General features: G+C 37.6%; 1 protein-coding gene across 2 annotated transcripts in view; it reads left to right on the top strand.

Moving 5' to 3' along the window:
• Positions 1 to 27,411, top strand: part of SLCO6A1 (solute carrier organic anion transporter family member 6A1) — a 58,716-nt gene that overhangs the window by 20,930 nt on the left and 10,375 nt on the right. For both annotated transcript variants that reach the window (XM_060201207.1, XM_060201206.1), the window contains exons 5-10: positions 5,196 to 5,317; positions 6,546 to 6,652; positions 11,598 to 11,742; positions 17,428 to 17,623; positions 21,084 to 21,237; positions 25,870 to 26,066. In XM_060201207.1, coding sequence (XP_060057190.1) covers positions 5,196 to 5,317; positions 6,546 to 6,652; positions 11,598 to 11,742; positions 17,428 to 17,623; positions 21,084 to 21,237; positions 25,870 to 26,066 — 921 coding nt within the window. The remainder of the gene's footprint in view (positions 1 to 5,195; positions 5,318 to 6,545; positions 6,653 to 11,597; positions 11,743 to 17,427; positions 17,624 to 21,083; positions 21,238 to 25,869; positions 26,067 to 27,411) is intronic.

Below are 27,411 nucleotides of genomic sequence, written 5' to 3'. Positions count from 1 at the left end.
CTTGGACCCACCTGCATATCAGATGACAGGCTCAGGGAAAAAAAAAAAACTAGTATAGTCATGGGCTCTTTGGAACATAACTAAAATAGGACTGCTATCTATCTACAAAACGGAGGACCAACCCCCCCCCCCCCACACACACACACACACACAGACAACTCTTCATCTGAACTATTCTAGCCTTTAGGTTCATGATTAATCAACAATTTGTTTGGGTCTATACGTTAACTCTTTTTCAGCCACCAGGTTCCAGATGCTACCATGTTGCCAACCAGACTTCCCTGGACAGATGACTCCACCAATGTGTCTTGGAACTCTGCTTCCCCAGATCCCTGCCCCACTAGGGAAAGAGAGAGACGGGCTGGGAATATGGACGGACCTGCCAATGCCCATGTTCAGCAAGGAAGCAATTACAAAACCCAGACCTTCCACCTTCCGCACCCCATAATGACCCTGGGTCCATACTCCCAGAGGGTTAAAGAATAGGAAAGCTATCAGGGGAGGGGACGGGATATGGAGATCTGGTGGTGGGAATTTTGTGGAGTTGTACCCCTCTTATCCTATGGTTTGTCGGTGTTTCTTTTTTTTTTTTTTACATTTATTTGTTTATTTTCCCTTTTGTTGCCCTTGGTTTTTATTGTTGTTGTAATTATTATTGTTGTTGTTATTGATGTTCTTGTTGTTGGATAGGACAGATAGAAATGGAGAGAAGAGGGGAAGACAGGGAAAGAGAAAGATAGACACCTGCAGAACTGCTTCACCGCTTGTGAAGTGACTCCCCTTCAGGTGGGGAGCCGGGGGCTTGAGCCAGTATTCTTATGATGGTCCTTGCACTTTGCCCCACATGTGCTTAACCCACTGCGATACCACCCAACTCCCCAGTGTTTCCTTTTTATAAATAAAAATAATAAAAACAAAGAAGTGTACTGACATTATATATTGTAGAAAGATCCTGTGTGTCTCACACAATATTGTAAAAATCGTGCAGCCATAATTCTTATGATTTTTTTGAGAATACTTGAATAAGCATATTGTTTTTCATGTAAAAAATAAATAAATAAAATAAAGGAGCTGTTGCATCAATTGACAAATCTGGTACTATGCTCCACATTCAATGAAAGAGGCCCACAATCAAGTTACTAAGCAGGTTTCTGTTATCAATTAACTTGCCCATGAAAAAGCAGCTTAAAAAAAAAAAGTGCTTCTTATGCATGTGGATGTTTTCCCATGATGACTGATTTGGATTTGGTATTTTTAAATTATACTTATTTACTTATTTCCATATGCCTTTTGTTGTTGTTGTCTTCTGTTTTAGGGGATGGCTTCTTCTACCTTATCTTCCTGTGCTCTCTTTGACCTGTTTTCTTGTAGGTCGTGTTCTATGATTTTTTTCTCAGTCACTGCACACTTTGTCCTCTGATCACTGCTGTGACTTTTCCTGCAATTTCCCACATTGTTTCTTGGAATTTTTTGTAGTCTTTATACATATATCTCCTTAATTTGGTGAGCTATGAGATCATAGTTTTGAAGTTTTCATCATGAGGTTTATATAACTATGTTGAATTTGATGTTTTATCCAAGCTACTGTGTTTTCTTTTTATTTATTTTTCCCTCCCCTCCTTTCTTTTCCTTCCTTCCTTCCTTTCTTTTTTTCTTAAGATTATTGCTGGGGCTCAGGGCCAGCACTGGGACTCTCTCACTCCTGGTGGCCTTTTTTTTTTTCTTTTTTTCCCTCTGATAGAGGTTGAGAGACAGAGAAAGATATGTATCTAAAGAGAGAGAGAGAGAGAGTGAATGAGAAACACCTGGGCACTGTTCTGCCACTTGTGAAACTTCCCTTTACATGTAGGGACCATGGGGTTTAAACAATGTGTTCTCTACTGAGTGCACCGTGACTCAGCCCCCCCCCACACACAAGCTATTGTCTTGGTCCGTGATTTCAGATTTTTCTTTTCTTTCCATTATGTTTGATACTTTGTGAAGAACAAATCCAATAGTCTGTACAGAGACCAGCTATAGCAGATTGAGGCAGTGAAGACGCAGAGGCAATAGGCAGCGGAAGCCTAACTGACCAGGGGACTTAACTGACCGGGAAACCTAGCAGAAGTCAGATGGGGGCAGTAGCTGAGAGCCAGGTAGAAGCAGGATTCAGACCTGCAGCAGGCAGTAGTAGTTGAAATGGTGTTAGGGCCAAGGTGGCAGTAGAAACAGCAGATAGCTGCCATGGCAAGAGTTCGACTGGGTAGTATGGAGCTAAATGGGAAGCTAATCTTTATTTTTGTGGTGATAGTCTTTCTATCCTTGATACCTGTGTTCCAGGTTTTTCTCTTTTGTTGTCAGCTCACCAGAGCTCTAAACTCATTTTCCATTCATGTTTTTGTTGCGATGTTGGGGGCTGCAAAAGAAAACAAGTCTGCTATTCCCCTACCATATTGACTGAAAGGCTAGAGAAGGTATTAACTGTGTGTGGGACTGAAGATAGTGAGGACTATGTAATGCTGAAAATATAATTATGAGTAAAAGTGAAAGAAAATCCCAGTCCAGAACTCTTCATGTTTCCTTTCCTTTTTTTTAAAAAAGTTTTTATTTATAAAATGGAAACACTGACAAGACCATATGGTGAAGGCAATGTCACACCAGCTGTCTGACAAGGTCCGAGCATGGTGGGGGCCTCTGCAAGGCAAGAGGCCCTGGACTGAACCGGAACCACTTCATCTTTTTGTTCCATTACTCGTATTGTTAGCATTGGGTATGATTGGCTATTTTATAAGATTTATTGGTTATTTCCAAATGCCACCTGAGGAAAAAGACTGTTCCTAAGGGGAATGCTAATTAACAAAAACAAAACAAACCCTTAAAGACCCCCCAGACTAAAGAGGTCCAAAACATAACAATTGACCAATTGTCAGATAAGCTGTCTGTGAAGGAATTGCTTGCCCTCAGTTTTATCACCCCAGTACCTACACCCCAGGCAGAAAAGGTTAAGGGAAAAAAAATAGAGAGTGGTGGGTTCTTCCCACAGCTTTGGGTAGCTTATAGAGTAAGGGGTAGAATGTTAATTTGTTTCATAAAAACTGACCTTTTAGAAATAATAGATACTCTAGGAAGTTTGCATACGGATAATCAATCCTAGTTAAAATTAGAACAAAAAATAACCTTAAGAGCTTAGTGAGTGCTAGGTCACAGCGTCAAAGCCATTTGTATGAAAAAAAAAGTTTCATTTACAAAATAAAAAAGGGGGACATGGCGCTGCCATGTGAGCTGCTTGACATGATACCAGCTTCATAGGGAGTTCAACATGGCTGGACTCTCCAGGCCAAACTGAAACCATCATGCCTTTAGCAATGACTAGTGCTTGGGATTAAGCTTTGTGTGGTCTTGATAATCTTTACCTGTGGCCAGGCTCAGAGCCTGACAAATAACAAAAGTAATGACAAAACCTGCACTGCACTCTGTAAGACTGATCATAAAGGAACAAGCAATACCAATAATGCAAAATTTTTTAGGAGACTCCAAGAGGAAGAAATATTTTCGCCTTTACTACACCACTTCCTTTAGTATTCCCACTAAAGTATAGGGAAATATTGGTGCTTCCCACAGTGGAGGGGCCACCTTACATAGCATAATTAATAAATGGAAAGTTATGGTACCTGCCTAGATACAATGAGCCTTTTAATCTACCACCCACCACTATGTTCCCACTTCTTTATGCAGGAATAGAACATGAGAACCTAGGTCACACAGTGAGCATACACAGAAGATGAATTCCAGATAGCCAGCTTAACTTTATGGAGAGGCTGGCCAGGTCAGCACCACCTTGGTGCCTTCTCAGTAAGGAACAAAACAAAACTCCTTGATCAAATAATGGAACAGGTTTTATGAAAAATGGGCTGCTCAATTTGTTTAAGGCCCCTAGAAACATAACAAACTCGAACTTTCTATGAACCATGGCTTCTGATACATAGGGACAAGAGAATGGCATAAACATACAGGTAGAATATTAATCTTAATCAATAGGACATCTGCCTAGCACACAGGTACAGGAATAACAAAAAACATAGAAACTGTGATGTGATCTCTAGGGAGAAAAATTCCCCTGGAATGTGAATGTTCCACAAAGCAGGAGGTGTTCCCTACCTGTGCTGATCTTACTTGGTGATTTTTGTTTTAATGAGCTAAGCCTTATGAGACTGTAAAAATAAAGTTCTGCTTGAGTATGACAGAGATGTCTGCTTGAGCTTGATTCAGCATAAACTCACTCGTCTCTTATTCTTCCTCATTCCACGCCTACTCCCCTCCTCTTTCAGGATATCCTAATATCTGCTGGGGCTAGCCCCTGGCAACCATAGGTAAAAGGGATACAATTCCACACAATTCCCTCCACCAGAACTCTGTATCCTATTCCTTCCCTTAATAGCTTTCTTATTCTTTAACCCTCTGGGAGCATGGACCCAAAGTCATTATGGGATGCGAAAGGTGGAAGGTCTGGCTTCTGTAATTGCTTCCCCACTGAACATGGACATTGGCAGGTCAATCCATACTCTCAGCCTGTCTCTCTCTTTCCCTAGTGGAGCAAGAATCTGGGAAGGTGGGGCTCCAGGATGCATATTCACGTTTCCTTCTAACCCTTGCCCACTGCAAAGCTTTTGGTTTGCAAAGATGCACACCAAAAGACTACAAGGCATAGAAAAGAAAGCAGGGGTGACAAAGAGTCCTAAGGATGATTAGATATGACCACTAAAATGGTAATCCATGTTAAATCTGAGAGTAAAAGAGCCATGAGAGAAAGATTTCAAAGTATTTGTGATTCCAAGTGTATGGTGCCAAATAGTGAGTTAACTGTGCACCTGAAAGGCCATGTTTGTCTTGAAATCAAGGCATGTGGTTTAATGGGGAAAAAAATAATTTTAAAGAAAAGTGGAGATGTGAAGGCAAAATCTTGCAAAAGTATAGTTTCTGTTGCAGGAAAAAGTAAAAAGAAAATATTGCTCATTACAACTTGACTGAACAGGGGAAAAAATTAAGGATCTTATGAGACAGAAAATTGCATATTTAGAGTACCCACAACTACTCATTTTTAGCAAAATGAACACTAGAGTAAAATTAACAGAAAATGTTCTCTCTGTGTGTTAGATTATGCCTTTGTAATAAATGCACAAGTCTGAATATCTTATTTTTCATTGTTCTCTCTTAAGTGATAAAATCAAAGCTGTTGAGGAATACTGGCATTGGCGTTGGTGGATTTCTTTTTTTACTGCCTCAGTTATAACATGGTCTTTAGTAATACCACTGGCATGCTTTCCACAAAATATACAAGGTGACTATAAAAAATAAAATGATGATGAACTTATAAATAAAGAACAGTGGCTTTCTCACCCTATCTTCTCATTTTCAGAATAAGAGCATCACATTTTTCTTTTCTTCCTTTCTTTCTTTCTTTCTTTCTTTCTTTCTTTCTTTCTTTTCTCTTATTAATGAAATAGCAATTTATATGAATACAAGTTAATAAAAGTGTACATAAACACTGTTCCCACCACCAAAAGACTGCATCCCATCCCGCATTCTTCTATCTTGGAGATAGTGTTATTGGCTAGTATTATTGGAATACATAAAGCTACATCTGGCCAATTACTATTTTATTTTGTACAACAAGCTTTTACTAGTACATATTTATGGCTATTTATTTATTTATCTTCTTGCCACATCTTCTGACCTCCTTTTTATTTATTTAGATTTCCTTTTTTTTATTAGATAGGACAGAGAGAAGTTGAGAGAGAAGAGAGAAATAGACAGGGAGGGACAGAGAGAGACACTGTAAGATTTGCTATATCACTCATGAAGCATCCCTCCCACGGGTGGGGAATGGAAGCTTGAGTCTGATCCTTGTTCACCATAACATGTCTGCTCCACTGAGTGTGCCACCGCATGACACCTTTTTATTTCTTTTATGGAATGTTTTATATCCAACAAGGTCCATGAGATACTTTTTGAAAGAGCATGTTTAAAAATTTTAATCTGTGTTTAAGACATGTACTACTACTTTTTTGAGTGACTAGAAATGAGATGATATATATTAAAATCCTATTAGAAATGCTGAAAATACATATTACATTAGAAAAATAAAATACTCCTAATGGTCAAATACTTTATTAGCATAAGATGTTATTATTTATCAAAGTTTACTCATATTTTATAACTGTATTATTAAATACTATAGCTATTTGCCCCAGGTGGTATTTATATTTTCAAATTAAATGAACAATTTATTTACTTGGTCATGAGAGTAGGTTCAGGTATTTAATAGTCACATGTTGTGTTGGATAATATGTGTTTGGAAATTTTTCATGATCACAGAGTATTCTTTAGGACAGCTCCATTTTAGGATGCTTCCCCCCCCCCTTAACTGGAATGACTTTAGCTTGCTAATAAATATCTGACTTGCCATTGTAAGAAAAAACATGGCTTATTACTATATGTATACATATGTTAATAGATTTCTTTTACTTATGTGAACATATACTATTCTTTTACCTTTTAACATATAGGTACAACAAAGACAAAAGGTAGGAAACGTAAACAGTCAATAGTTGCAAAACAATTTAAAGATGTGGAATTTAAATATGGAATCAAGAATGTTTTTGCTGCTTTTAAGGTAATGTAAAATATTTCATATGAAGAAGCCAACTAAGTGTACCTTCACAGTTTTCTAATATTGGATTTAAGAAAATAAACATAGTGCCATACTGCTCAACTTATACCTGGGTAGAATAATAAACCTATTCATTTTACAGATAACAGACAATACTATCAAATAATTCAAATGATATTGCCAAGTACTGGACTGAAGTTAGAAACTAGAAGTATTTTCCTTCTATGTCTTCTGAAGTTTTTTAATGATATTTTGTGTTTATTATTTCTTATAGAGATAAGACATTTAGTGAGAAGACTTGTAGGCAAACACTTTTTTTGAATTATGTTTAAATGGCTTAAAGAGAACATTGTAAGTTAGCAATTATTTTCACAAACAATATTTTACAAAAAATACATTATTTACTTATCAAATGAAGAAGATAAATGAGAAATAAGATCTATATTCTAGACATAGTAGAGGTTAAAAAACTATCTTCTAAATAATGATGTAACATTCAATTCACTTTTTCTATTCATAACTTTATCCTTATGTTGCCTACAGAAATGAATCTTTCGTGTGTGTGTGTGTGTGTGTGTGTGTGTGTGTGTATTTTACCAGAACACTGCTCAATTCTGGTGTAGAGGTTTGTGTTTGGAACGTCAGAGCCTTAGGCATGAAATTTTTTTGCATATCTCTCCTGCCCTTTACACATAAAATATACTAAATCCTTTTTCAGATCACTTGGTAAGTATAATTCACTCTTTTTGAGAACTTTGAAGATCATTCACAATATTGACAAATAAATTTTCCTACTTTATCTCAGAATTTTATCCCTACTTACTCTTTTTTGTCCATTTTCTTTGTTATTTCTTGGACAAATTTAAGTAAAGGGTTTCCACAACTTTTTTTTCCCTTTTATTGTACATTTTATTTATTTTTACAACTTTGTTGTTTTTATACTGATGCCTGAAAAAAGATCATCTTTCACATGCCTAAATGTGCAGTTCACTTATGAGGTCAAGAAACTAAAGATTCATGAACTCGGTGACCAGTTGACCAAAAATTACAAAGTACAGGAAAAAAACGAAACAAACAAACAAAAAAACTCCAAACAGAACTACTGGACCTAAAGGATACTTTAAATGCAGTTCAGGCAATCCAAGTTCTGCTTTGTGTTTACTGTTCAAATATATATATATATATAGTAATTGGATTTGTTTAATTGAAGATGCCTTTAAATTTTAGATGGAGAAGAGTTCTGTCAATATTTTCCTCTAAATATTTAATAGTTTCTGATCTAGCGTCCAAGAGGTGTTGAAATTCCTTACTATTACTGTGTTGCTGTTAATATATTGCTATAGCTCTTTCAGTAGATGTTTGATGTATTTAAATGTCCTCTCCTTTTGTGCATAGATGCTAGTAATAATTAAGTCCTCTTGATTGACTGATCCTCTGAGTATTAAGTAATGCTTGGAGAAACGAATCAGGACTAAAGTCCAGATAAAATCTCCCCAAAGGTAAAAGCACAGAAGAATGAGGACAAGATCCAAAGACTACTTGAGGTATTAGTCACAGGAGAAAAAAGAAAGATTTTGAAAGTAAGATCATCAGAAATGGGGAAATAGCAAATGAGACTCCAAGAGCAAACACTATCTTGAAGGACTAGTGAGTTGAAATCTGAAATAGTCGAGCTAAGAGTACAAATAGCTGAATAAACTAATACATTATCGGAACAGTGTAACAAAATATCTGAGCTACAGAAAACAACAGGGGGAGAGAGAATAGAATACATGAGGCAGAAAACAGAACTAGCAAGATTGAAGATGAATTAGAGAAAACTAAGAAAGAAGTAAGAGATCTCAAAAAGAGATTAAGAGATACTTAAAACAACAACAGAGACATATGGGATGACTTCAAAAGAAGTAATATAAGCATTATTGGCTTGTCAGATGAAGAAAGAGAGGGAGGGGAAGAAAGCAGTCTACAGCTGAGAACTGCCCTACTCTAGACAACATAAAAGACATAAAAGTTCAAGAAGCCCAGAGGGTCTCAAACAGAATTAACAGAGACTTAAAGACACCAAGACATACCACATTGAGAATGAAAAGAAATAAGGGTGGGGAAAACATCTTGAAGGCTGCAAGAGAAAAATGAAGAGTCACTTACAGAGGAAATCTCATAAGATTACCAGCAGATTTCTCCACACAAACACTAAAGGCTAAAAGAGAATGGCAAGGTATATATCAAGCTCTGAAAGAGAAAGGCTTTCAACCAAGACTACTGCATTATGCTAGACTGGCATTCAAATGAGAGAGAGAGAGAGGGAGAGAGAGAGGGAGAGAGAGAGAGAGAGAGAGAGAGAGAGAGCGAGAGAGAGAGGCTTAAAAACCTTCTGAGACAAGCAACAGTTGAAGAAATCAACTATCACCAAGACTGCAAGAAGTTCTGAAAGGTCTCTTACAAAGAATCACATCATCATAAGCATGCTTATATCAAAACACTCTAAAATTATAGAATAATGGCATTAAAATATCTTCATTCTATAATAATGGCCTGAATTCACCTATTAAAATGCAGAATGGGAAGATGGATCAGAAAACACAACCCAACCATGTGTTGTTTGCAGGAATCCAACCTCAGTCAAGAAGACAGACATGGACTCGAAGTGAAAGGCTGGAAAACTACCATACAAGCCAATGGACCACAAAAAGGGGCAGGAACAGTTATTGTCAATCTGACAAGATAGACCTTAAAATAAATAAAATTGAAAAAGATAGGGGTATACTTTTTTTTTTTTTTAAGTATGATTCCAAGGCAGCATGGAGGCCAGGGAGCTATGTTTATTTTGTGTTAACAGATTACAGGTGGATTCCATTTTTTTTTTCTGCCTCCAGGGTTATCATGGGGCTTGGTGCCTGCATTACGAATCCACCGCTCCTGGAGGCCTTTTGTCCCACTTTGTTGCCCTTGTTATTGTTGTTGGATAGGACAGAGAGAAATCGAGAGAGGAGGGGAAGATAGGGGGAGAAAAAGACAGACACCTGCAGACCTGCTCCACTGCTTGTGAAATGACCCCCTGCAGGTGGGAAGCCAGGGGCTTAAACTCAGATCCTTATGCTAGCCTTACCTCCCCATCCCCCCCAGCGGACAAATTTGTTTTTTATCTGCATGTTAGATAACTCACAGATGGTCTCTCTGAACTTGGACTTTTTCACAATATGGTAACTCATTCTGATACTAGAGTCTTAAGACAGTTCTAACTGGTGTCATATTACCGTTTGATGACTCTGTCATAGAACCATTGCTTGTATGAGGAGTTGTAAAGATCTCCTAAAGTTCAATGATTTTTTATGGGTGAATGATGAAGTTCTAGAAGGACATATGGAACCAGAAGTATTGCTCTAATGAAGTTTAGATGTTATATAATACTACATGGGGGAGGGGGAACTCTTCTGTATTATGAAGTACAAATTCATTTTTTCCTGAGGAGGACAAAAAATAGGGAGAAATAATGAAACAATATTTGCCAAATTTCAACACCGTAATATTTCCTTTATAAGATATATAATTTCAAAGAACTCTTTAAATGATTTAAGGTGAATAAACAGGGTTGTTAATATATCTTCACTTATGATAACAGGGTATTGAAGTCAGATGAAGTATTTAACTCAATCAAAATGGGTAAATATGGTGAAACTACAGTGTAGAAAATTAAATAGGAACAGCACGTCAGTGGCAAACTGGATTTTTTTTTTTTTTTTTTACCACAGCACTAATGAGCTCTGGTTTATGGTGGTGTGGGGATTGAATCTGGGACTCTGGAGCCTCAGGCATGAAAGTCTCTTTGCATAACCACTATGTTATCTACACCTGCCTGCCCCTGGTACACTGGATTTTTATGCCTGAGATCCCAGAGTCTCCAGGTTCAGTGGCTGACACCATCCTATACCAGTACTGAACAGTGCTGTGGTCTCTCATTGTTTCTGTTTCACATGAGAATAAGTAAATTTTGAAAATAAAATTAAATAGCATTTAGAAAACAAATTATCTGAATATTCAGAATATGAGTGTATTTCAAAAACAGTTAAGACTTGAAAAACAAAATTAAATTTGGTTAAAAATACGCAAACACCTGTATCACCACTAAAACATTTTCAAGGACATATACATGTCTAAAAAAGAAATACATTAATTAAAAATAGTATATTTTAATATAATTACTGTGCACAAATTATTCCGTTAATGTACATCACTATGTGTACTTTAAAAACTTCTTAATAGGTACAGAGAAATGTTAAATCACAACACAAATGATTGCGCTATGTAGTTGAAATTCCTAGGAATACACTTGTAGAATCTTGACTGAAATCCCACTGATTTTACTAAATGCTGCTTAAATTTTCTTTATTTTGTTTTTAGCTATCTATATATAGAAAGATTAACTAGGGGAAACAGTAGATAAAATAAATGAATTCTATTCTTGTACTCTTTGTAACAAGGTATCAGACTTACAAAAATTAGAGGTGGCATGTTTCAGGATAATACATTTAAACTTAAATAGAGATCAAATTAAGACTGGGGAGACAGTTTAATGATTATGCTAAAGACTCTCTTACCTGAGACTCTGAGGTATCAGGTTCAATCCCCAGCACCACCATCAGCCAGAGCTGATCAGTGTTCTGTTCTTTCTCTGTGTGTCTTTCTCTCAGCATCACTCTCTTTCATTAAAATAAAATATTATAAAAACATTAAAAAGGAGATCAAATAACAAAGTAGTTGAAGTATTTCAAGTATCATATGCCTTTGATAGCATTTGTGTACTAGAAAATTACAAATTTCACTTTAAATATAGATATAGTTTGCATATATATACACACACACATTGGCCTTAGTTTAGGTTAAAGAAGTGAAGTTCTTTTTACCTAACACATTAAAATAATTCACATACAATTTATTTCTGTTTCAGATTTTGATAAAGAGACGAATATTTCTATTCTTATCTTTGTCCAAAGCATCAGAAACTTTACTTATTATTGCAATAACCGAATTTTTGCCTACATATTTAGAAAGTCAGTTTATATTAACACGAAATGTGGCAAGGACACTTTCAGGTAGACTTATTTTCTTGTTGTAATCATGGCAAAAATTTTATGCAAAATTTCTTAATAAGTATATGTGAAATATTTCAAAGAAGGATGATGTCGTAGTAGGTCATCTTTTTTCTCAAAATTTAGACACTGAATACTGTTTCAAATATTTTAAAAATAGTAATACTTTTCTGTCATTGTATACTTTTAGCACATGTACTCTTATATGAACTTCTACATTTCTACCTCATCTTATTTTCTTCTTCTCTCCCCATAGAAGACCACTCTTCCCATATATCTGCATATTTTTACTGTTTGTGAGCCAACTCACTACTACCTATTGCAAACATTCATGCGTTATTTAAAAAAGGATACTAGTGTTTTGATATTTATTTACAAAATTATAAGGTAATAGTATAATTCCACACTGTTCCCATCACAAGAGTTCTGTGTCCTCACCTCCCTCTAGTCACGGGCCCCTAGGAACGTATCTAAAGTAGGCATTCTAGCTTCTTTCTACCTTAGGTCTCTATTTTCTTTGGCTTCACACCACCAGCTTCACACCACCAGACCTCCGTATACCAACCCCTCCCCTGATAGCTTTCCTACTCTTTAACCCTCTGGGAGTATGGACCCAAGATCATTGTGGGATGCAGAAGGTTAAAGGTCTGACTTCTGTGATTGCTTCCCTGCTGAATATGGGAGTTGACAGGTCAATCCATACTCCCATCCTGTCTCTCTATTTCCCTAGTGGGGAAGGGCTCTGGGGAAGCGAAGCTCCAAGGCACATTGGTGGGGTTGTCTGTCCAGGGAAGTTTGGTTGCATCCTGCTAGCATCTGGAACCTGGTGGTTGAAAAGAGAGTTAACATACAAAGCCAAACAAATTGTTGGACAATCATGGACCTAAAGGCTGGAATAGTGCAGGTGAAGCATTGAGGAGTCCTCCATTTTGTAGATAGATAGTAGGCATATTTTAGTTATATTTCAATGGGCCTGTAGCTATACTAGTGTTTTTGTTTGTTTGTTTGTTTGCCTGAGCCTGAAATCTGATATGCAGGTGAATCCTAATTATTATCTGGGAGATGATGTCATGGCTGGGAAAAGGACCAGAAAGCTGGATCAGGGAAGAGAGTAGCTCCCTAATATGGGCAAGGGGTATAAATATTACTATAAATCCCATCAATTTGATGTGATCTGGGGCCCATAATAAGCTTAGGAGCCTGTGTGATCTCTACATCCCTCTAGATTTGAGCTCACATTCTGTGGTCATGAGTAGGAACATTCCATGCTGCCCCAATATTGACCCATCTTACTCAGGTGTAGCATAGAGTATGTTGTCCATCCTGCCTTCAGAGGATGGGCCATTCTCTGATATTGTTGATGCAGGTTGAGGGCAAGGTCCTATGGGGGCCCACAAAGGGGTCTATTTTGTTGTTCCTGATAGAGATGACTGGAAACAATGGGGAGAGGAATTTATTTGAGGTCTAGGCCCATCAAATCTGTTTGGGAGATTCAGGCCCCCCCGATTAGGGCCCCAGCTGGTGGAATGGCCTGATAGTGATTACAGAGTCATCATTAAAGTATACCAGTTTCTTGCCCTTATTCAGCTTTTGCAGTCCTTGCTTTGATAAGGTTAGCTTTGGAGTGAATGAGAGGTGTATTTTTGCTTTCAGGTATATATTTTGCCCTAATTTATTGATACATGTGAACATATGCTGTATCTTACAGGACCTGGTCTATATCTAGGTTTTGGGACTTTTGTTAGGAAGTGAACCTCCTGGAATGGAATTTGAGAATCCTATAAAAGGAAAGGTCTCACCCTAGTGATGAGGGTGAAGGGTTGGCATTACATGCCTGACATCTCTGCACACAGTCTGAGGTGAAGCATGTTGAGATGGTACTTGTTGCATTGATTAGGTTGCAATCAGCAGATGCAATATCATTTGGCCTGACTTGAGAGAAGCATGCAGGGAAGTGAGCCCCACCCCAGAGGTTCTAGAATTGGGAGAAACATAGGCTCTATAGACGAAGCGGGAGATTCCTGTTGTCTTAGGGTTTAAGAAGACAATTGTTATTGCATAATCACATTGTTTGGCAATTAGGTTAACTTTGAAGAATCCCTTTGTTAGGATTTTCTGTATCATACACACCCTCACCATATTTTATGTCCTTTGACATTATTTGCATATAGCTATGCCACCAGTTGCTTTTGTTCTCCCTGGACTAAGCTTTTTTTTTTAAATTTTTTATTTAAAAAAGGATTAATGAACAAAACCATAAGGTAGGAGGGGTACAACTCCACACATTTCCCACCACCCAATCTCCATAACCCACCCCCTCCCATGATAGCTTTCCCATTCTCTAGCCCTCTGGGAGCATGGACCCAGGGTCATTGAGGGTTGCAGAAGGTAGAAGGTCTGGCTTCTGTAATTGCTTCCCCGCTGAACATGGGCGTTGACTGGTCGGTCCATACTCCCAGTCTGCCTCTATCCCTAGTAAGGTGTGTCTCTGGGGAAGCTGAGCTCCAGGACACATCGGTGGGGTCTTCAATCCAGGGAAGCCTGGCCATATCCTGGTGGCATCTGGAACCTGGTGATTGAAAAGAGAGTTAACATACGAAGCCAAACAATTTGTTGAGCAATCATGGATCCCAAGCTTGGAATAGTGCAGAGGAAGTGTTAGGGAGGTACTCACTGCAAACTCTAGTGTACTTCTGCTTTCAGGTATATATTTTGCAGTAGTTTATGGATATGTGTGAACATAAGCTCTCTCTCACAGAAACTGGTGTATATCTAGGTTATGGGACTTTGTTAGAAAGTGAACCACCTGAGATGAAATTAGAGTGTACTATAAAAGGAAAGGTCTCACCCAAGTAATGAAGCTGAAGGGTTGTCATTCCACACGTGAAGTCTCTGGACACAGTCTGAGGTGAAGCATGTTGAGGTGGCAATCGTTGCGTTGGTTAGGTTGTGATCGTCAGATGCAATATTATTTGGTATGGATTGGGAGAGGCATACGGGAAAGTGGGCCCTATCCAAGGGTTCCAGGACTGGGGGAAGTAGGGACTCTCTAGTGGAGATGTGAGGTTCCTGCTGTCTTAGGGTTCAAAAAGAGAATCGATAGTTAATGTTATCATCACATTGTTTGGTAATTGGGTTAACTTTGAAAAGTCCTTTTGTTATGGTTTGCTGTACAGTATCCAGTATCTTGTATATAGCTGTGCTATTGGATGCTTCTAATTTACTTGGTCTAGGCTTTTGAGAGATTCTGCATATCAAATACACAGCCTATATATTAAAAAGATTCAGTTTGTGTTTTGAGAAACTTTGAGACATACAACTGATTTTCCCCCTCTCATATTAATTACTGATTTATATGTCTACATTTTGCTAGGAGTGTACATAAACACCATTCCCACCACCAAAAGACTGTGACCCATCCCTCCCACCCACTCCCACCCCCCACTGGCCCAGGAAGCTGCACGTCTAACCCTCACCACAGGGTTTTTACTTTGGTGCCCTACTTACAATTTGATCAGGTCCTGCTTTTAGTTTCCCTTTCAGATCTTCTTACTCAACTTCTGTTGATGAGTGGGATCATCCCATACTCATCTTTATCTTTCTGACTTAGTTCACTTAACATAATTCCTTCTAGCTCTGTCCAAGATGGGTCAGAGAAGGTGGGTTCATTGTTTTTGATAGCTGCATAGTATTCCATTGTGTATATATACCACAGCTTTCTCAGCCACTCATCTGTTGTTGGGCACCTGGGTTGCTTCCAGGTTTTAGCTATTGTGAATTGTGCTGCTATGAACATAGGAGTACACACCTCTTTTTGGTTGGGTGTTATGGAGTCCTTGGGGTATAACCCCAGGAGAGGAATTACTGGATCATATGGAAGGTCCATGTCTAGCCTTCTGAGAGTTTTCCAGACTGCTCTCCACAGAGGCTGGACCAAATTACATTCCCACCAGCAATGTAAAAGGGTTCCTCTGTCCCCACATCCTCTCCAGCATTTGTTGCTGCTGTCCTTTTTGATGTATGCCATTCTTACAGGAGTGAGGTGGTATCTTAGTGTTGTCTTAATTTGCATTTCTCTGACAATCAGTGACCTAGAGCAGTTTTTCATATGTTTGTTAGCCTTTTGGATCTCCTCTGAGGTAAATGTTTTGTTCATATCCTCTGCCCATTTTTGGATGGGGTCATTTGCTTTTTTGGTGCTAATTTTGCTGAGCTCTTTATATATTTTGGTGATTAGTTTCTTGTCTGATGTCTGGAATGTTAAGATCTTCTCCCATTCTGTGAGGGGTCTCTCTGTTTGTTTAATAGTTTCTTTGGATGTGCAGAAGCTTTTCAATTTGATGTAGTCCCATTGGTTTGTTTCTGCTTTAGTCTTCCTTGCAATTGGGTTTGATTCATCAAAGATGTCCTTGAGGTGTATGTGGGAAAGTGTTTTACCAATGTTTTCCTCTAAGTATTTGATTGTTTCTGGTCTGACATCTAGATCTTTGATCCATTTGGAGTTGATTTTTGTTTCTGGTGAGATAAAGTGGTTATATTTCATTCTTCTGCATGTTTCAACCCAGTTTTCCCAGCACCATTTATTAAAGAGAGCCTCCTTTTTCCATTTAATCCTTTGGGCCCCCTTATCAAAGATTAGATGCCCATAGGTGTTGGTGGACTAAGCTTTTAAGAGTCAACATATTAAAGACTCAGCCTGTGTATTAAAAAGTCTCTGTGCTGTAAAAAGTTTGAGATATTCAATCAAATTTTCCCCTCATATTAATTAAATAGTGATTTATATGACTACAAATTGATAGAAGTGTGTATAAACACCATTCCCACCACCAAAAGACTGTGTCTCATTCCCCCCGCCCCCCGCCGCCCCATGAAGCTGAACATTCACCTTCCACCCTCCACCTGCCACCCTCCACCCTCCACCCAGGGTTTTTTCTTTGGTGCCCTACTCCAAAGCAAACACTAACTTGAATGAGATATCCACTCCTATGTTCACAGCTGCATTATTCACAATAGCCAATGAGTGGAAATAGTCTAAATTCTCATCAGCAGATGACCACATAAAGATGTGAGGGGCTGAATATGCTACAGATCTCTTTTATTTTCTCTACTCATATTTTTCTCTTTTTCATTCACCACATTTTCCTCCTCCTTGTGCATGCCTCTTTACAATTCTTATGGTTGACATAAATGAGAATACTGTAATGGCTGTTCTGTACCCCCACCTTGTTGTGAGCTTATTAATATGGCATATCAACTCACAGACACAATGGGTGATTTGCTTTAATTTTTGGTAGCAATTCTTTTCAAACCCTTTTTATTTTGAGCTTGTCTTTTACTATAATATATATACCGACTGTTATCAAATAGTATTCCCCAACAAAATAGCTTTCATCTTTTTTTTCTTTAAGTCATGAATTTATTTGACGTGTAATTATCATATACAGACAAAACATCAACCAAACTGCCCTCCATTATATCTGTGAATTCAGTCTGACCCACAAATTTGTATTTATCTTGAGGTTCAGGTTTGTCAAAATAGTTTTTATACCTTTAATTTCTTACTCTTTCCTTATATTGAAATATATAGTACATTTACAGCAGGGGGTGTTGGTTGGGTCAGTGTTTGAATTGTCTGCACTGTTTTACCTGATTACTTTTTTTCTGTTTTCTATCATTTTTATCACCTAGGAGTTGTTTTTTTTCCCGGAGGTGCACTTGGCCTGATTCTGGGTGGTATCATTGTCTCCAAATTGCAAATGAACTGTAAAAACCTTATGAGATCTATACTAGTTTCATCTTGTGTATCTGTTGGACTTCTTGTGTTTATAATTTTCATACACTGTGATTCACCGCGACTTGCTGGCATCAATGATGACTATGATGGGTAATTATAATTTTATTATATTTTGTATAAAGTATAACAGTACATTCATAATTTACATAGTAACCTTTACATGTTTACTTATACCTTGAAATTATTGAACATGTTAAAGAATTATAGAAGTCATATTTTCTGCATATCAATTACACAGCATATATATTAAAAAGATTCAGTTTGTGTTTTGAGAAACTTCGAGACATACAATTAATTTTCCCCCTCTCATATTAACTAGTGATTTATATGACTACATTTTACTAGGAGTGTACATAAACACCATTCCCACCACCAAAAGACTGTGACCCATCCCTCCCACCCACTCCCATCCCCCACTGGCCCAGGAAGCTGCATGTCTACCCCTCACCACTGGAGCTCTGCTTCCCCAGAGACCCACCATACTAGGGAAAGAGAGAGGCAGACTGGGAGTATGGACCCACCAGTTAACGCCCGTGTTCAGCGGGGAAGCAATTACAGAAGCCAGACCTTCCACCTTCTACAACCCACAATGACCCTGGGTCCATGCTCCCAGAGGGATAGAGAATGGGAAAGCTATCAGGGGAGGGGGTGGGATATGGAGATTGGGTGGTGGGAATTGTGTGGAGTTGTACCCCTCCTCCCCTATGGTTTTGTTAATTAATCCTTTATTAAATTTTTAAAAAGTCATTATTTTCCCTTTTCTTATTAACAGCCAAAATATAAGAGCAGCTTGTGAGCTGATTGTATATATACTCACAAAGTACTAAAGAAAAACAGATTGGAGTGATTCAGAGCCTGTAAATAGAATTTTACCTGAAAATAGACACCACTTAGAAGACAGTACTGTCTCTACAAAATTAGTTTAACCTTAAATCCCTAGCATATTTCTATTTTTGTAAACATCAGTGAATAAAGGTGAAGTACATTTGAAAACACAAGCAGAAATTATTTAGCATGGTCTACAAAAAATTCAAAGAACTGAGCAGAGATTTATGTTAAATACAGGGAAACAGAATCAGAAATAAAATTACTTAGCAAGTAAAATAAGTAAAGAAAACAGACTTCCATTTTTCACTACTGTTGGATAGTTTGTGACTGGTTAATGCTTCTTCCACTATAACAACTGGGAAAGTTAAGCTAATTTTTTTCTTTTATTCAGAGTTAGAAATTTATTTGAAATAAAAGGGCAAGTCTTTATGACTAATACAAATTGAACTAGGTTTTAAAATACTACTTTTGCAGCCCTAGAGTCTGCACAGTGGATAAAACATCAGAAATCTGTATGAGGTCTTGAATTTGATTCCCAGAATCTCTTGCTTTCTCCTTCACTGATAAATAAATATAATATTGGGATCAGGCAGTGTCACTCCTGGTTAGGTACACACGCCACAGTGTGCAAGGACCTACATTTAAGCCCCTGGTCCCCTCCTGTGGGGGAAAGCTTCAAAAGTGGTGAAGTAGAGCTGCAGATATCTCTCTGTCTTTTTCCCTCTCTACCTCCCCCACCCCTCTCAATTTCTGTCTCTATCCAATAATAAATAAATTTTTAAAAAGAAAATCAAGTGCTAAAGCATCTTTGCTTAAAATAAATAAATACAATATTTTAAAATAATAAAATACTAGTTTTGAAACAGAGTTGTTTAGGCAACAAAAACTTTAAAAAGGTGAAAATCTTGAAGAAATGCATGCCTTTGGGAGGAGAAAGAGCTTTCTATCGTTATATATTTTGGTGAGGATATTTGTTAACAATGGACCTTGACAAGAAGCTAAACTTTGTCCAAAGAATAAGTGACCAACCTGGGTGGACCAGGTGCTTTTAATTTTTTACCAGTTTCTCTCTGATAAATTCCCCACTTTCTTGGGGCTGACCCTCTGCTCTGCTCTGCTGCCTAGCTACCAGGATGGAGCTGGCTGTTGGCTCAAACTGTTTCTTTCATCTTGACAGTTTCTCCCTCAACCTTTTCCATATATACCTGTATCTATTTGTGGTTCAGTGTGTTTCCTCAGAAGTTCCAATTGTAATGTAGTGAGGTTCCAAGGATTTTTCATTGTTTTATCTAGCTGATCATGGGAGTGATCTTTCAGCATCTGTTACTCCATGGCCATGAATCCAGAAGTTCTCACTACTGGGTTTTGGGCAAATACATTAATTGATCTCTAGGCTAAACTTTACTATTAAAGTTAGTAATTATCAGGTTGCATAAAATATGAAATCCCAACTTAATTTATTCTGGATAAAACAAACACAAATAGTAACATACACAATTTATTTTGAATGTAATTTCACTTAATTTACATGACTTATGGAAATAAACTGAGGACCTCATACACATAAGATACTGCTGAGCCACTTCCCTACATAGTTTTTATTTTTTGTTTCATTTTATTATTATTATTTAGTTTTACTTACTTAGAGAGAGTGAGAGAAAAGAGAGAAGGGAGTGAGAGGAAGTGACATGAAAACACCAGTTCCATGGTGTTTTTCATGTGGCAGCAAGGGTCAGAGTCAAGGCTTTATGTATAGCAAGATGTATGCTCTAAAATATTACCATATGATAAGATGCTCAATTTTCTCAGAAAAAAAATTTTTTTCTTCAATGGACTTAGCTAAGTACAAGAAAGAAAAAACTAATACAGTGTGGAGGAAATAAAATAAATATCCTTGGAAAATTGATCACTGCTTTTTCTAATACAGAACACAATATCTAGTGATTACAGTAATGGTAAATGTACATTTTTTTTTTTTGCAGAGGTAATCATGATAGCATACTAACCATTTGCTATTATTCTTCCACATAAGCCAAGGAATACAGTCACTTTGCTAAGATCACTCAGATATAACAAAGGACATGTTTATAGAGCCTTTAAGGCACTCTCAATGTATAATAACATGAAACAAATAATCTACAAAAAAAAGACAAACGATTTGAAAATGACATTTATCCAAGTAAGAAAAATAGATGGAAAACAAGCATATGAAAAGATGTTCAACATATTTAATCATTAGGGAAATTCACACTAAAAGAAAAAAATCACAATATCAAACTACTATAAACGCTATTATAATATCTACAACTAGAAAGGGTAAATGAAGAATGTAATAGATAAGGAAGTACAATTTTTCTACACTGTTGGTATGGATGTATAATTTTCCTTTTGGAAAATTGAATAATAAATTGTAACAGAAATTAGACCACACCATGGGTGTAGTGATCACACTATGGGTGGATAAAGGAACTACTACTAAGGGTCTTGAAGAAATTTTGGGTGGTGACAACTGTGCTTATTAACCATATTGTAGTGATGGATTTCATAAGATGTTTAATTTTATACCACAAATATGTGCTTTTTATGTCATATCCACCATACCTCAATAAAGTTATTACACTTTTTTCAATAATTATATTTTATGGATCTTGTTGATATCTTGACATATGCATTAATAACTTTAATAACAGTGATGCTTTAATTATACTTAATCTCTTCATAGGACAGGGCAGTTGGGAAGTCTGACAGCTCCTTGCAATTCTAACTGTCATTGTTCAAGTACAATTTACACTCCTATATGTGGAAGAGATGATGCTGGATATTTTTCTCCTTGCTTTGCAGGCTGCAAACGGTCTAAAGCATCCAACAATTCTGACGTAATTATTGTTTACTATGCTTTGTTCTCTCCAGTAAAATCGCCAGCTTATATATGTTTTTTTAGAATTTACTCCTTACTTTCTATAAAATACCTCCCTCTTCTTTTCTTTTTATAGTATTAAACACACACATAAATATTTATGGGACTAGAAGGTGACTGACTCAGTGATAGTGTTACTTCCTTACATGAGGCTTTAAGGGCAAGTCTCATCCCAGTATGAAAACAACAAAGAAAAAAACAGGTGGAACTCTGTGGATGGTTGTGTAGTGCATTTCTCTCTCTGTCTCCCCCGATCTAAATCTATATTCCTAATTTTGAAAAAAAAAAAAAAAGTGAGGATGGAGGAGCCCAGAGGTAAGGTGCGGCATGGCGCCCCTGCATAAGATCCTGAGTTTTATTCTGCCTTTCTATAAAAAAAAAAAATCAAGCATATGGGGAGTCGGGCGGTGGCACAGTGGGTTAAGCACACGTGATGCAAAGCGCAAGGACCAGACTTCTGATCACGGTTCCAACCACTAGCTCTCCACCTGCAGGGGAGTTGCTGTACAAGCGGTGAAGCAGGTCTGCAGGTGTCTTTCTCTCCCTCTCTCTGTCTTCCCCTCCTCTCTCCATTTCTCTCTGTCCTATCCAACAACAACAACAACATCAATAACCACAACAATGTTAAACAAGGGCAGCAAAAGGGAAAATAAACAAATATTTAAAATATCAAGCAAATGTTTTATGTGCCCACAAAGTATAAATGGCTTATGAGAACTAAACGTGGAAATGATACTTCCATGTTAAGCCATGTCTCTATATATTACATACTCCTGATGTTTTAGTTTTCAAAGTTGTGGTTACTATGTACTTCTTGCCATAACAACCATAAAACTTTTGGGTATCGAGTCTTCCACCATTTTATTTTATTTTGCCTATCAACAGCACCAGCTCACAACATACAAAGTTAGTGCTTTGCAACAGCGTGCACTAACCTATTACACTAACCTCTGGTTGTCTTTGACCATTTTCCCCCTTCTACTGAGGAATTTAAAGTATCTACAGAAATCTTACTTGCTATCCTTCTAGTTCTGTTTCTGCTTTAACTTTGATGTGGAAATCGTTACCATGTGACAGATACACAAGAACTTTCTGTCTCCCTCCCTCCCTCTCTCTCTCTCTCTCTGCCTACAGGGTTATCACTAGGGTTCAGTGCCGGCACTATGTAACCACTGCTCCTGGTGGTCATTTTTTCCCGTTTTTTATTGGATAAGACAGAGGGAAAAAAATGAGAGACTAAGGAGAGAAAAACAGAGATACATGCTTGTGACGCTCCCCTCTATAGGTGGGGAGCTGAGGGGTAGAACCAGATCATTGAGTGGGTCCTTAACGCTTAGTACTATATGCGCTTAACTGGGTGTGCCACCACGGCCCCTAGACCCCTTTGATTCCCTAGGTCTTGTATTAACATTGGGATAAATTTTATTTTGTTATATAGAGTGGATTGACCCCTCTAAAAATTTTCTGCCTCTCTACTAAAGCTCTTGTATCTAACGCTGTGGAGCCAGTGTGTAGCTTAATGACTCCTCCTTTTAAAAGGGCAGAGGAGTCTTTTTTATTTATTTATTTATTTTTTATTTAAGAAAGGATAAATTAACAAAACCATATGGTAGGAGGGGTACAACTCCACACAATTCCCACCACCCAATCTCCATATCCCACCCCCTCCCCTGATAGCTTTCCCATTCTCTATCTCTCTGGGAGCATGGACCCAGGGTCATTGTGGGTTGCAGAAGGTGGAAGGTCTGGCTTCTGTAATTGCTTCCCCGCTGAACATGGTCATTGACTAGTCAGTCCATACTCCCAGTCTGCCTCTCTCTTTCCCTAGTATGGTGGGTCTCTGGGGAAGCTGAGCTCCAGGACACATTGGTGGGGTCTTCAATCCAGGGAAGCCTGGCAGGAATCCTAATGGCATCTGGAACCTGGTGGCTGAAAAGAGAGTTAACATACAAAGCCAAACAAATTGTTGAGCAATCATGGACCCAAAGCTTGGAATAGTGGAGAGGAAGTGTTAGGGGGGTACTCACTGCAAACTCTAGTGCACTTCTGCTTTCAGGTATATATTTTGCACTTGTTTATGGATACGTGTGAACATATGCTATGTCTCACAGAACCTGGTCTATATCTAGGTTTTGGGACTTTGTTAGAAAGTGATCCACCTGGGATAGGATTAGAGAATTCTATGAAAGGAAAGGTCTCATCCGAGAGATGAAGCTGAAGGGTTGCCATTCCACACCTGAAGTCTCTGGACACAGTCTGAGCTGAAGCATGTTGAGGTGGCAATCGTGTTGGGCAGAGGAGTGTTATGTGAACTTGGATGTTTGACTTGCCATTAGACTTCCCTTTTTGTTTTAATTTTAAGGCATTTTACTTTAATGCACTTTGATGCCACTTTAATTAAATTGACTTTCCTTGGATGTCCTGAACATCTTTAGTCTATAAATAAGTATTCTTCCAGTAGAAAATTCTCAGTTTATTTTTCCCTTTCTCTCTGTCTTTGTGTGCATAGTATATTAGCTTATTATTTGCTATGCTACAAATTGCTACTGTTTTTAGTGAAGTGAAAAAATACCCTTTTATTAGTACACAACGTGAAAATAAGAAGACAAGATTTTCATGTTTGGATTCTCCATTTTTTGAAGAAACTGATTATGGGTTTGTTTCATTTGTCTGCTTTCCCCTTTCTTTCTTCTCTCTTTCTTAGGGGTTTAATGTATTACAGTGTAGATGTTGATACACAGGGACAACATCTCATCTTCTCATAATAGGTACCTGCAAAATGCTATCACCCACAAAATACATTGTTTATCACCATCATACATTAAGACTCCAAACCACCCCACCACCACCATATCCCTTCTCTCCTTCTGTAGAGCTCTTTGCTCAGGTGCAATACATCACACTCAGTTTCAGATCCACTTTGTATTATTTCCTTGCTGTTCTTGTTTCATAAATTCCACTGCTGTGTGAGATCTTTAGCTATTTATCTTCTTTATTTTGGCTTATTCCACTTAACACAATTCCTTCAATTTGTATCCGAGATGAGATGAAGGAGATACTGTTGATGTTGTTACTGTTATTTTGCCTCCAGAATTATCGCTGGGGTTTGGTACCTGCACTACAAAGCCACTGCTCCTGGAGGCCATTTCTCCCATTTTGTTGTCCTTGTTGTTGTTGTTACTGCTGTTATTGCTGTTGGATGGGACAAAGAGAAATCGATAGAGGAGGGGAAGACAGAGAGGGGGAGAGAAAGATAGACACTTGCAGACCTACTTTACCACTTGTGAGGCGACCCCCTGCAGGTGGGGGCCCAAGGGCTGGAACCAGTATCTTTATGCTGGTCTTTGAGTTTCCTGTGATGTGCGCTTAACCTGCTATGCTACTTGCCTGGCCCCTGATTTTATTATTTTTAATAACTGAGTAGTATGCCACTGTGTCTATATATCATGATTTCAATAGCCATATGATCTTTCTTATGTTGAGGTTTGTTCCTTCCATAAACTGAGTAGTATGTCACTGTGTCTTTATGTCATGATTTCAATAGCCATATGATCTTTCTTATGTTGAGGTTTGTTCCTTCCATATCCACTTAGTTGAGTTTTAAAAAAAGAATGTTGACGCTTCTCAGACACTTTTTTCTGTCCTCATAGTTGGGGCCCACTCTATGTAGTTTATTTCATCACTTCCTTGTGTTTCACTTACTTTGTGGATGTGGAGATAGACATTGTTTTTGCTTTCTCTCTCTAATGGGGTCTGCTTCTGGTTGTAGCATCTCTTCATCTGTCTTTACTCCTTTTCTTTCCACTGAAGCATGATTCTTCTCCATGTCCTCTGGAATGCGGTCTGTTTAGCCTATAAGGTTCATGGGCTGCCTCTGTCACACCCAGTTGATGTATGATTCTCTTATTGTCATCTCTTGGCTAATTCTGAATGGTTGCTTCTGGGAGTAGGGCAAGACATTGCGTCTAATGTCATCTTAATTTGGAAATTAAATAATAATAATGGGGCTGGGCTGTAGCTCAGCGGATTAAGTGCAAATGGTGCAAAGTGCAAGGACCAGTGTAAGGATTCCACACCTGCAGGCAGGGGTCACTTCATGGGAGATGAAGCAGGTCTGCAGTTATCTGCCTTTCTCTCCCCCTATTTGTCTTCCTCTCCTCTCTCGATTTCTCTCTGTCCTATCCATCAACAACAGCAATGGCAACAATAAAAATAACAAAGACAACAACAAAAAAGGGAGAAAATGGCTTCCAGGAATAGTGATTCGTAGTGCAGGCACTGAGCCCTATCGATAACCCTGGAGAAAATAATAATAATAATAATATTTTTGGTGAACTCTCTTGTTGGTAGATTTTATTTTCTTAGTAACTTTAAACACATAGCCTCAGATGCATTCAGCCTCCACTTCTTCATTATATAAATTCATCTTGAACTTATCATTAGTATTTCATTTATAAATAAGAAATGGTAGGTTTATAGTATTAGGACTTATAAAGCTAGCTCAACTTCCTGCAGTTACTAACTGTGTATTTTATGATATTAAGAGTTTTAATTTTGTATACACATGTCTAAGATTGTTCTTTATTTTCAGTATACACAGGCATACTATGAGTGCTCTTGCATTAATGCAGGATTAACAAATCAAGATGATGACGGTGATTTTATTGATGCTAAAATTGGAGGCTGTGATGCACAGTGCTATAAATTACCTTTGTTCCTAACTTTTATCTTTTCTACAATTGTATTTTCTGGCTTTTCTTTTATACCATGCAGCCTAGCCATTATCCGGTATGTACATATTATTTATAATTACTATTCATTTAATACATTTGAAATTTTAGAAGAATCTATAATGTAGCACACTATCTTGCCTTCTTTTTTTCCTTCTCTTCTTTTTTTTTTTCTTTTTTTACCAGGGCAGTAAGAATCTCTGGTTTATGGTGGTACAGGGGATTAAACCTAAAACTTGGAAGCCCCAGGCATGGTAATCTCTTTGCATAACCATTATGGTAATCTACCCCCACTGGGCAGACTTTTTTTTTTTTTTAGACAGAAAGAGACAGAGTATTGTATTTACTGTCCAATGTAAAACATTAATTCTCCAATAAAGGAATTTTTAAAAAAAGGAGAGAGTGAGTTTAAGAGAGAGTTCAAAAGAGAGAGAGAGAAAGAATTGAATTGGGGGATTAGGCCAGGAGATGGCACACTGGTTAAGTGCACACATTACAGTGCATAAGGGTCCCCGGTTCAAGCCCCTGGTCCCCACCTGCAGGGGAAACTTCATGAGTGGTGAAGCAGGGTCATATGTGTTTCTCTGTCTCTTTCTCTCGCTATCTCCCCCTCCCATCTCAGTTTCTTACTGTTTCTATCCAATAATAAATAAAAACAAAATATTTTAAAGAGAGAGAGAGGATCTATGTTTCCTTCAAATTGGTGGGAACAAGATGTCAAGGGGGAGGGTCTCATGCACAGCAAAGACTCAAACTATCTGAATTACTCTGCTACACCAAATTATTTACTTCTTAGTACAAGGAAGCAACTAATATATGGACAGATTTTTACATTATCAAAATTCATTTATGAGATTAACATTGGTATAAGTATTTCAAGATGATTTAAAACTAAATTATTTACTTGATTTACACATCAAGAAAATTCATAAATATTAAAAATTCTGATCATAATACAGATATGATTATAATGTTAATTCATTGGTATTTACTTAATGCCTAATTCTATAATAGCCATTTTGACTATGAGAATCCATCAATGTTATCAATGAAGGAACAAATAGTTTTTTAGGCTTCCAGTGTCTAAGTTTGTTATGACTCTAAAATAAACTAATGTTTGTTATTAACTTGTTTTCCCAATTATGGAAAATATACATCATATTTTTTTTAGTGACAGAATTATTGTTTATAATGTCTATATTACTTCTATTTTCCTTAATTTCTTTATTGGGGGATTAATGGTTTACAGTGTACAGTAAAATATAATAGTTTGTACATTATAACATTTTCATATAACAGTAAAACCCCCACTAGGTCCTCCTCTGCCATCGTGTTCTAGGACCTGAATCCTCCTGCCACTCCAGAATCTTTTACTTTGGTGCAATATAGATTACTTTTTAAGA

The sequence above is a fragment of the Erinaceus europaeus genome, chromosome 11 (assembly GCF_950295315.1).
Source record: "Erinaceus europaeus chromosome 11, mEriEur2.1, whole genome shotgun sequence".
In the NCBI taxonomy this organism is placed as follows: domain Eukaryota; kingdom Metazoa; phylum Chordata; class Mammalia; order Eulipotyphla; family Erinaceidae; genus Erinaceus; species Erinaceus europaeus.
The sequence above is the reverse complement of the archived record's forward strand: the minus strand, read 5'-3'. Positions and strand labels throughout refer to the sequence as shown.